The 12,219-nt window shown below is 40.2% G+C and overlaps 1 protein-coding gene across 3 annotated transcripts in view; it reads right to left on the bottom strand.

The window, feature by feature from the left end:
- The window catches only part of ARAP2 (ArfGAP with RhoGAP domain, ankyrin repeat and PH domain 2), a 575,623-nt gene that overhangs the window by 252,293 nt on the left and 311,111 nt on the right, over positions 1–12,219 (bottom strand). For all 3 annotated transcript variants that reach the window (XM_063922313.1, XM_063922304.1, XM_063922322.1), the window contains exon 18: positions 8,554–8,656. In XM_063922313.1, coding sequence (XP_063778383.1) covers positions 8,554–8,656 — 103 coding nt within the window. The remainder of the gene's footprint in view (positions 1–8,553; positions 8,657–12,219) is intronic.

Here is a 12,219-nt window from a genome sequence, read left to right on the forward strand (position 1 = left end):
ATATCCCACCTTCAGTGCTGCTGTTCAATATCATTATCATAGATGATTCGGCATGACGATACAGGATAGGCAGATCTTACGATTGATGAGTTGAATGTAAGCTGGATGTACAGTAATATCCCACACATTTCATGCATGGAACTTAGAGAGTAATTCAGAGTTGAGTTAGCATTTGGGCAAAACCATGTGCACTGCAGGGGTGGGGGGCAAATATAACATTTGCAGAGATAGTTAGATTTGGGTGGGTTATTTTGTTTCTGTGCAGGGTAAATACTGGCTGCTTTATTTTTACACTGCAATTTAGATTTCAGTTTGAACCCAGCCCACCCAAATCTAACTCTGTCTGCACATGTTATATCTGCCCCCGCCCCCCCTGCAGTGCACATGGATTTGCCCAACTACTAACAAATTTGCTGCTGCGATCAATTCTGAATTCGGCCCTTAATACATTCAGATGTGTTCATATACGAGGAGTGTGCAAACATTTTGCGGATGTGCAGTGTATAGGTAAAGTAGACACAATCTCACTGCCTGGTTGTGAATTAAAATCTCTGACTAAAGTTTTTGTGAAATTTCAAGACACAGAAGCGTATATAAGCAGCGCAGCACACCAAACAAATCAGCATGTTCACTTTCTTTACAAACTCATTATGGAGCTCGACAGAGGCCACTTAAAAGCCATGATCTTCTAAAACTACAAGAGTGGTATCTGACAGCAGGAGAGTTTTGAGTGAATTCAAGCTGCTTTTGGGAAGGAAGCAAAATCCTAAACCACTGTGCTTGAGTGTTTTGCAGACTTTTGGCATGGGATATACTCTCTGGAAGATGAGATGCACTGCGGTCGAGCTGTGTCCGCCAACACCAATGATATTGTTATTGCCACATGGGCCATAGTTCAGTTGGACACCAGGGTGACTAGGGCCCAATAAGAGAAGGAGATACTGTAGGCATGTCATCGGGATCCATCCACTTGACACTCCACAAAAAGCTTGGCCTGAGCAAGGTTTCTGAGTGCTGGGTGCCCCATCAGCTGACTTAAGAGCAGAAAAAGGCTCAGGTGACTCGGTGCCGCAACATGCTGGCCAGGTTTGATAGTGGTCACTCAATCTCTGTCTGGGAGATCATCAGTGGTAATGAATCCTGGATCTACAGTTTCGACTCAGAGACCAAAACACATTTGGCCTAGTGGACCCTAGTTGGAGGTGCACCATGATACGACAGGATTACTGTGTGCCAAGCAGCTGGTGGCTGTTTTAGTGGCCAAGACTGTTTATGTAGCTACTGAACCACTCATGCAGCAGCGCATCATCACTGGGGACCAGTACACCAACCAATGCCTGACGCAAGTGCTGGAAGCCATTTCCCGGCATCGTCCAAGAACTTAAACTCATAGTGCCCTTCTCCACCATGTCAAAACACCTGCCACAAGTCCAGGAAAGTGGTGGATTTTTTGGCCCATGGATGCATCCAGGAGCTTGGTAATCCACCATACAGTCCAGACCTGGCCCCCATGAAACTTCTTCATGTTCTCTCAAATCAAGTGCAAGATACATGGGATTAATTTTGAGTCACTGGAAGTTACGCTGCAGACCACCATCCAGCATGTAGAAGACATATCTGCTTCGGACTGTTTCCCCAAGTGGTTTTAATGCATGCAACTTTGCATAGACTCCTCTGGCAAATACTTCAAAAAAATGTAATGTTCACTTTCTTTGTAAATACAGTATAATAGTTTTTGTGCATCCAGAAACTTATTACACACCCTTTGTACACCTATACTCAAATCATGTCATATAGCCCAGTCTGATGCCATGAAAAATTAGACTAAGCCGCACCATGCATCTTTTTCACTTAATAATACTGTATGTTTAATGTGCATTTGCTAATGCGACATAAGCACCATGCAAACATTCCCTGTGCCCCACTAGTGGATTGGCTTGATATAGCAGTGCAAAAAAAGGCTAATCTTGGGAAAAAAAGACAAAAGACCAAGGAATAATATGTCTGAGCTGCTCCCTGCATCCTCCGAGTTGATCGCTCGCTAGCAGTTTTTAGCAGCCGTGCAAATGCTTTGCAGGTGCCCACTGGAGAGTGTATTTTCGCTTTGCAGAAGTGCGAACGCTTGTGCAAAACAAGACCAGCCCTGTAGTTACTCTTCGTGTGCGTTGATTCTAACGACGGTGCGTTGATTCTAACGATGGCTTTTGACATCACACACCCGCCCAGCATTCGCCCCGCCACGCCTGCGTTTTCCCCGACACGCCTGCGTTTTTTTAAGCACTCCCTAAAAACGGTCGGTTGCCACCCAGAAATGCCCACTTCATGTCAATCTTCCTGCGTTGTGCCATGTGACTGAAAGCTTCGCTAGAACCTATGCAAACCACAAAGGACTTTGTACCTGTCCGTCGCACATGCGCATTGCGGTGCATACCATGCGCAGAAATGCTGATTTTTAGCCTGATCGCTGCACTGCGAACAACGGCAGCTAGCGATCATCTCGGAATGACCCCCTAAGAGTGCACAGAAAAGTGCAAATCGTACGTCCGCCATCTACTAAAACTCTGTTGGTAGGTAGCTGTGGTATGAGAAAGGTGCTACAGTATGTGGTGCGAAAATAGACTCAAAAGTGTGAAAGCACGAAACTGGATATCTGTGACGCGGCATGAAAGTCACAACAAGCATCTAATGCCATATGAAGCAAAAATACTAGGTAAATAAGGACACATCTGTACAATGCCCAGTATACAGAGTTGTACGCATCTCAGTAATGACCTTATACTTGGTTTAAAGCTGTCTTCAATAATAAAAAGCACTTTAATAAGCCCTATTTTTGGGTGCAAAAGATAAAGGGGCAGAAGTACTAAGCCTTGGAGAGTAATAAAATGTAGCAGGATAAACTACAAACCAATCAGCTGCTGTCAATTTTCAAAGACAGCCTGTAACAGGGAGCTGATTGGATGGTACTTTATCTCTCTCCACTTTATCACTCTTCAAGGCTTATTACAATTGCCCAATAATTCTGCATAGGTTGCAATTCACTGACATGCCCTTGCTAAGCGTTGCCTATCACCTGTGGTGAAAGACCACTCTTATCAGTTAACTAGTTCAACACTGGTGAGGACAATCATTCAGTAAGAGAAAACAGAGCATTTTGTCTCTCCTGGAATGGGTCAAGTTGGGAGGTATGCACTATACTGTATAACACATGTTATTCCAACTGATGCCTTTAAAAGGTTTTTTTTTTTCCTTTCCTTTCTCTGAAAGTCATGTCATGTGTCCCTCTGTGCATATCACCATTGTAGCATAGACGTTTTTATACTGGGTACAGTGTATCTGGTGCACAAGGGCCCATAGTTCTGAGGGTGAGGTGGCCCACACTGCACACACTGCTTCCATATAGTCACTTACCCCTCCAGAGTCCCGGGGTGGCGGCCCTGCAGTGCTGTCACAAATCACTTGGAAATTGGCCACCGAGTGATTTGCGCATGTGCACTGGAGATGTGTCCGGGAACATCACACAGAATTTCTAGCCTTGCAGCCCCCACTTCCATCAGTCAGCTGAGTAATCTGAAGCTGTACTTTTGACTTTATCATGCATTCAGGCACTATCTTCAGTGAAGGTCTACTGCTACTCCAGGTTACACAGCAACCTATCTCTACTCAGTATGCTGCATATCATATATAATACTTGTTACAGCGACCTGCATGAGGGGAAGCATTATGAGGCTCTCAAGCTTCATACACTCTCATATACTGTAAGTGTTACTGGCCCTAGGGGCAATGCTCGTCTAACAGGCATACTGTATGTTAAATTTAGTATCAGCCACTTATGTGTTTATCTGATCACCTGTTACTGGGCTGACTTGTCCCTGGCCATCCTTATGATGCTTTTGTTTGCTGATAATAGCCAATCCTTTTTTTTTTTTTTTTTTTGCATATTCCCTTCCTACCTACCTAACACTCAGCTTGTTTTTTGACCAGACCTGTTACCATGGCAAAGATGAGTTATCTTGATGTCAGCCATGGAACTTTGGTGTGGATTACTAAAGGCAGATGTGAAGGCTGTCAGGAAATTGGGCAATTTTTCTCCAAATAGGGCATAGCCTAGGTCAAGGCTTTATCCTTGAGTACTGTATAGTCAGGCTCAAACCCACTTTCTGAGGACCTGTGGCATGAGTCTAATGTTTCATCAGGAAAACAAGATTACACAGAATTGTCCAGAAGCATGTATGATCTCCCACAAAGTGTTTTGGAAAAATCACTTTGGTTTCCATATATAGGGATGGACAAATTGTTTAGGTGGTCTTGTATCAGTAATGATCTGAGATGTACTGTAAATGAGCCAATTCTGCTTACACTTCTTGCATTTGACCAAGCTGCAAATTAGTCTCAGTGAATAGAGCATCAACTTCAAATGAATTCATTCTGAAGAATGGTTTTGATAGAGGCACTACAGCTGGAATGCTGCAGTGCTGTAAATGAGTGTGAGTTTTGTTTCCTGCTGCTGAGTTAAATGGAGTCAAAGTCACTTTCAAAGCCATCGGTTCTGTAAACAGGTAGATAGAGTCCAAAGCTGGTAACCAAAGCGACAGGAACACAGCAAGGGAAAATTGACTCAGAAATGGAGGTCAGACAAGCCAGTCCGGGAAGTTAAATCAGCAGAACCAGGAACCAGGATCAGATAGATTAGAGTAGTGGTTCTCCAGCCTTATATAACCACAGACTTCAGGGGATTTCTGTGGCCAGGAAGTGAGCAGAGAGAAAAGTGAGCTCAAGGTCGTGAGCTCAGGTTTTACGACCAACAACCTAACTGAAAACTGTCACGATCCGGGTATCTGGATGCCATTATTTACCTTTCAGGTGTCTCCTGAGGCTGGCTCAGCGTCCTAGGCCCGGTTCCCAGCTGTGTTGCTAGCATTCATATGTCACGTCTCATCTCTGCTGGTCCGTGGATATTGTCCTTCCAGTGCCCGGGCGACTGGCATGGCGTCACCTGCCGGCGGGGCCTCGGGCATCGTCTTTGTATTCTCAATGCATTACAGGTTATGTGGCACTCCTCATCTACTGCAGCCGCGGCCGTCCGCGCTGGAGGTCTGAGACGCAAGTCGGCGTTCTCTGTGCTCACCGCCGCCATTACAGAGGAATCTTCATGTGGTGTTACAAACAAGGCTTCCCTCCACTGGCCGGTATGGGCGCAGCCATCTTAGTTCTAGTCACATGATCCTGTCCTCCAATCCATAGCTCCGCTGAAGTCTGCCTAATTGCTCATCCAATCCCTGCATACCTAAGGGTATAAAGGGATTGAGCCTGAACCAGGAAATCGTCAGTGCTTTGGTTGTCAAACCCTGTTTCCAGATTTCACTAAGAGACCCGCACCAGCCTACCACCTTGCGGTGCAGCCTGACTCTATAGTCTCCTGTGTTTGCTTCAGTCTCCAGCTACAGTCTCATCTGCTTCCAGCAGTGATCAGCTTTCTTAAAGAGCCGGTGCTTTTCCAGCGGTTACCTGCATACCATCGGTTACCTGCATACCATCGGTATCTGCAAACCATCGGTTTCTACATCTTCGCTCCCTAGCTTCATTCTACTATCTGGCTGGTTCCATCCAGCATCTACTCCATGTCTTAACACCTGGCTGGTTCCATCCAGCGTCCTCAGCAGCTACCTCAACTACAGTGCTACCAGTGAAACATCTGCTGGTGTGTTCCTTGGCTATACCTTATACTACGGACGGGTCTGGTAAGGACATTCCATCTCTGGGACATTAAGAACTGTACCTACTGCTATCAGTACCATGTGGCCGTTGCCAACCCGTAGTTCTTTAGGAACTGTTTTTACCAAATCTGCTGTATATCTTCGTTGACTTATTACTGCTGTGATTACATGGAGTTCTGTTAATAAATACTTATTGACTTTTAATCCTGGTTGTCATGGTCACGCCTTCGGGCAACCTTTCTACATCTTACTCGTATGTCCAGGGGTCTGATAAAACCTCCGAAGTTTAGCTTCACCCCAGCCCCTACAACTGAGGCTTCGTCCTGTCAGCTCAGGCCCACAGTTGTGACAAAAACTAGCTGCTATAGCACATCTGGCAGAGCTATTGGTCTTGAGTCAACAAAAGCATGGATCAAGTCCCTTTTCTTTTGAAAATGTGCTATTTTGTTCATCTCAAATGTCTACTGGGTACAGCTCATCTATTAAGTCATTAGTCAAAAAAAACTTTCACCTCCATGTTTTAATATCACCGATAGGTGGTACAATTTGTCTCCTTATGCAAGCACTTCTTTTCTGTGCAGCATCTACAAATTAACTGATAGATGGAGAGAGTTAATCAAATTACTTCAAATTTATGTATTTGCGCATTGAGATGACCAAACGGAATTTACATACAATAATGATGCCAATAAACCTACTGATTAAATGTTGGATTGTTTTAGGTTCCCATCCTAATATGTTTCAAGGGTTCCTGGTGTTGATACCACCTGTAATTGTTATTGCTCTCTAAAATATCTGAAGAGAGACTCAGAATGGTCTGATTAAAGCTTCTGCTCATTCCAAGCTAATAAATGGTATGCATCATGAATAAACATGTCCTTTATGTTCAGGAAGTAAAGTATATGTCTCCACTAAAAATATCAATACTCAAGGTTGCTTCTTTTACTTAATCTATAATTTGTTGAACTGTATAAGGCTGGGTGCACACTATGCAATAGGTAGTTCAATCAGACGAATGACATATCACATAGTGCATCTGTCCATGTGTACAGAAGATATGTCTGTGAACGACATCGATGTCAGTATATCTGCATGTGTGTATGGCCGACCCACCGACCAACCCATATGCCAGCTGTAGTATTCACTAACAATGAAAGTACAAATGGGTAGGAAAAATGTAAATACCCACCCAGTTGTGATGTATGGCCAGACAGTGGCCGATTGGCAAGTGTATATGCTTACCAGAGTCAGTCGCTAGGCCGGCGTATCCAGGGTCGGACTGGCCCACAGGGGTACAGGGGAAACCACCGGTGGGTCCCACTGCCTGAGGGTCCACTCCTTCCTCTAGGGATCAGGTTCCAGACTGTACACTTGTATTATACATGGTAGATATGTTGCATTACACTGCACAAGACTATTATGTATTTCAAGCCTCTGTGGAGGCTAGCCACACCCCCTTTGTAGGTTTCTCAAACCCCTAAGTATGGGCCCCTATCACTGCATTCCCCCGGTGGGCCCTTCATACCCCAGTCCGACACTGGGCGTATCCATCATTGAAGTGTGAAATCAAGCCTAAGATTGTACAGTTTGTCAATTTAGTCTCTTTCTGATTAAAGTTACCTTCCTGCATAAACATAATTGTTTTCCATGTCTCCATTCCCAAACCAAAAGTACTTCATTGTGTTTGCTACAAGAGATATACTGGTGTTCTCAAGTGGAATTTACAGAAAGACAAATTTGTACTACAATATTTCTCAAAGAAATAATTTTATTTGGTTGAAAGATTGATTGTGAGATTGGTTGTAGAAAATGCCTGGTTGTCCTGGTCGCTATGACTACCTTCCTCTTGGCTCTATTTCTGTGCTTACGCATTTTACCAGTATCTCTTCTTTGCTTCAGTTCTAACCTTGAACCGGTTCATTATGTGCTGACCTTTGACCTGTTCTCCACTATACATTTTTTTTAACTATTTGTATGAGTAGAGCTCATGATTGTTGGAGAACCTCCAGCATTACTATTGTAGCAAGCCAAATTTCAAGGCTAAAGGCTAATAGCTGGTTAGGAATAGATATCTACAGTATTAAGAATTATTTTATTTATGCATGTCTAGTGCGGGATACAAACTGAATAGTGTATACTGTTCTCCACTATGTCTGTGTTTTATTACATTGTCACCTTGGTTATGTATTGTCTGTTGCCATCTAGTGGATTTTGGTTGGAGGCTGTGACCTGTAAATGACTCACAGAAAACCAATTATGTCTTGCAGGGGTAAGAAGTGAAGACAGGTCACTTATGAGACTTCCATGCCTCAGGTACGCCATTTTTCACACAAAGTCGATTACATCACCAACATGTCTGTGACATGAGCAAATTATTAAAATCACAAAACCAAATTTTTAGCATTGCCACTGAAATTAGATTTTCTTTCATTTTTTTCCTCTTCTTTTTTATTAATTTTCATACCAATAAAAGAAAAAAGAAAACTGGAAAATAGACTTTTTGGAAAACTCCTATTGATGCATTTGACTATCCAAACTCATTGCCATATTGCCATGCTCCTTTGAACTCATTATAGCCAGGCTAATACTCTCCCAGTTTTTATCCCAAATGGTTATTACATTAGCAATTTTCTATGCAAGTTGTGTGTATTTTCTCTTTCGCATATTATTAAAAAAAATTAAAAAAATTAAAAGAAATTGCATATTATGTAGATTACTTTAAAAATAAATACATTAAAAACATTAAAGCTGGTTCCTTTGAGAGCTTACAGTTCACAACGCCAATTTATTTAATGCTAATGCCTTAGGCTTAACTTTATCAGATAATTATCAGCAGTACCTTAGATATTGCCTTGGCCCATTCTCTCTGAGACTCTGCATTTTCAGCTCCAAAAAGAAACATACGTTCTGACAATAAGAAGATCTCAAAAGTAGAGATGGCCCTAGAGCAAACAGAAAAAAACCCAGTTGTATTTAGATTGTATAATCTAATGTACCCAGAGGCTTAAATCCCTTTAATAGCATTTGCTATTTCATGCCCTTGTAGAATACTGTGAATGAAGAGAAAATTGCTTATAATATCTGATATATTGAAACTTTGAAAAATATATGTATTTAGAGAAACTTCTAGTTGTTTTATTTCGCACTTGTGACACCTCACAAATTTCCTGTCTTATTGCCTTCTTGAAGCCTATAAAAACAATTATATTTAATTCCCAGCATAGACTTCTCACAAATAGTCAATAACCACTAAGAGGTTTTGTTTTTTTACTGAATGCCTATTTGTACTCGCAATTTATTTGATACAATTATTTTATAGATTTACAGCTCATCTCCTAAAGCTATTTAAAAATACTATTGAAATAAAATACTGTTAGATTATTGTTCTGGCAAACTTTGAAATAGAGACGCCTTTCTTTTTTTTTTTAATTATTTAAATTAATATAAAGTGTTATCTTCAATATAATGATAATTGCAGTTTATATATTATTTTTTGTCGAGCTCTATGCAAAGAAATATGTGCTCAATCAGTTAGACTCCTGTGTATAGTGCACTGGTAGAATAAAAATGTAATAGAGATTAATGTGATCAATTTTGTAGACATTCTTTGCACTCCAGCAGTAAGAAGGGGTGGTGGTGGGGTGAGGAAGGGGGGAAGGGAGGGTTTGATTGGGAGAATTAATGTAACAGAATTAGTGAGATAGCATCTACATCACTTCTGAAGAGCAAAATATTACTAACACTGCATAGCATAAAACATTTAAAAGGCAAGAGTTCCACTTGTGTTTGTTACAAAAGCACTCTGAATAAAAATGATTTGATTCTGTGAAAAAAACAAACTGCAGACTGGTTGTAATAAGCGTTATGTGTCCTTTTCAGCAAGTACCTTCAAGTAAATTGGCAGTTTGACATGTGCTATATTAGTAATTACCTTTAAAATAAAAATACACTTAGTTATGTTTTAAAAGGGCCTCTCAAGCAAATTACAGGAGCTAAATACATAGCCCTTGCTGTGTTCCATTGATCATGCTAAAAGCAATCCATTTTAGTTAAAACTAATTATTTGTTCGGTTGAAAACAGAAGCATTTTATTGTGTCCATTAACAGAACATTATTCTGATTGCTGCCCTTTTAAGCTAAGGTTTAGGGTTGACATGATGCATTTTTCCAAGAAACTTTACGTTTTAATGTAATGGATGCACTAGTTGTATTAATAGAGTTGGCAATATTTTTTTTATTTTTTTTCTGCAAAATAATGAACTTTCAAGATATTTATTCTATAATATACAGTATAGACCTTTGAAGAAAACTCTCTTAAGGAACCCTTAGCTGTCAGTGCACTATGGTACATAAGGTGACTTACTAAGAGTGTTGGTGAAAAACTTGCCAATAATCAAGGTCTAGGTTGAAGAAGACTGCCAAGTTACATTAGCAAAGGCATAAATCACCTGGTCATTCAAACTCTTGAATTGACAAGTGATGACCAGCAAAAACATTACTGCCATACAATGTGATGCTCCAATGTATAAGTCTTGGATTTAAATTTTCATCAGCTGATATATTTTGGGCTCCTCTGATGGATGTCTCAACCTGGTATGTTGGAATGTACTTTTATGTTTAAATGCAATTTATGTTTTAATAACATTGAGTGGGCATGGCTCCCAAAGAACCTCTTTGACCACTGAGTGCCATGGCATCTCCGTAGGGGTTTTCAGATCAGTGCACATTTCCTTCTAATTTTTTTTCTTGTTTTCTATTTTTTTTTAATAAAAAAGCTGTTAGAATAATACAATCCTTAAAAATTAAACAGAGAAGTATTATTTGCACATGATTAGTGTAAGATTGTTATATATAGTGATCTTCATCTTCTGCTATGTCATACGTAAGTGGTTGGGGACAGAACAACCAGCAGCCAATCAATATGCTCATAGTGTCACAGATTATTTCAGGATATGCTTTTGCTGACCTTTGGGTATATTTACTAAAATTCGATTTTGGAAACCACTTTATGAAACTTCAAAATCGATTGATATCGATTCCGTTTGAGTTTCCAAACTTTTCAAAAAATCCCTTGTTTCAGAAAAATTGATTTTGCATTGGAGTTTCAAATCGAATTTGATGTTTGGAAGGGATTTTGAGTTGAATTTATGAAATCCCTTACCGAATCAAACCTCAAATCCCCATTGAAAACCCCAGCAAAATCGAATGTAACATTGAATAGAACTTCCTCATTGCTTCCAAATGCATCACATGCACACTAATTAAAGGGGAAGCTCTCTCTTAACACTGTTTTATACAAGAAATGATGATAAAAAAATTGTGTTTTTTTGATTTTTTTTTAAAAATACAGATGAAATAGTTGACAATAAGTTTAGACCGAATCTGCCTTCCTGCCTGCCTTAAACTTTGTGTTCACATAGTCAGTTGTTGCTAAAAAAAAAAACTGCCTGCTCCCTGTTTATTACATAATCTTGTGGAGTGTTTTTTATGTACAATTATACAATAGACAGCAGCATACCACAATATCGAACATTTATGCCAAATAATATAATAATATGCCTTCTGTATAATTATTTTTTTTTAAAAACCAAAGATGTATTCTGTCATGGATTTGGTGGCTATATGTACCTCTTTATACTTATGCTCAGCAGGAGTTTGTGGATTTGACAATGGAGTCAGAAACCAAGAGCAATGGCTGTAACCTAAATAACCTTTTTTGGTGGAAGGGGAACAATATAGTAACAATTATTATTAGCTGCTTTATTTACACATACTGGTATCTTACTCAATAACCATCCCTCTGGCATTTGTCCAACAAGAATTTTTGCACACAGGGATAAATTGCTGAGTATGTAGGCATCATGGGATGAACCAGGATAGCAAGGTACAACACTCATGACTTTAAAATTAATTATATCATCCAGCCAAATTGCCTAATATTGTGCTCTGGTGCTATCTATTGCACATTCATGGAATAAATATGTCTATAAGTATAAATATGTGCACTATTCAACTCATGAAGCTGCTGATGATGTTCTGATTGATCCTACAGAGTTATCTCATTCAGATGGGGATTTGCGTTGTGCAGGTACATGCACAACATACCATCACCTCCATTACTACTACTTCCACACTGCCCTACATGCTTTTGGGTACTTCACTATCAATTTCATACCAATAGAATGGGTTTAGAAGCCAAAATCGAATGTCTAACATCATTCTAAACATTTTGGGATTTGAGGTTCGATTTGGCATTTAGTAAATGCGGTGATTCTATGTTGGGCTATGGAAAAACATCAATGTTTTTCAGAAATTCGATTTCTGTTGGGATGTGAGTTGATATTGGCAATAGAATTGATTTGACATTCAATGTGGTATTTAGAAAATCTGTTCAACCCAAATCGATTGGAAATCAAATGGAAACAGAATGCCAAATCCCTTGAATCACCAAAATCAAACTTTAATAAATGTTCCCCCTTGTGTGGGTAGGTGACCGGTAAACACA

Source organism: Pseudophryne corroboree, chromosome 1 (genome assembly GCF_028390025.1).
Source record: "Pseudophryne corroboree isolate aPseCor3 chromosome 1, aPseCor3.hap2, whole genome shotgun sequence".
Lineage (NCBI taxonomy): Eukaryota > Metazoa > Chordata > Amphibia > Anura > Myobatrachidae > Pseudophryne > Pseudophryne corroboree.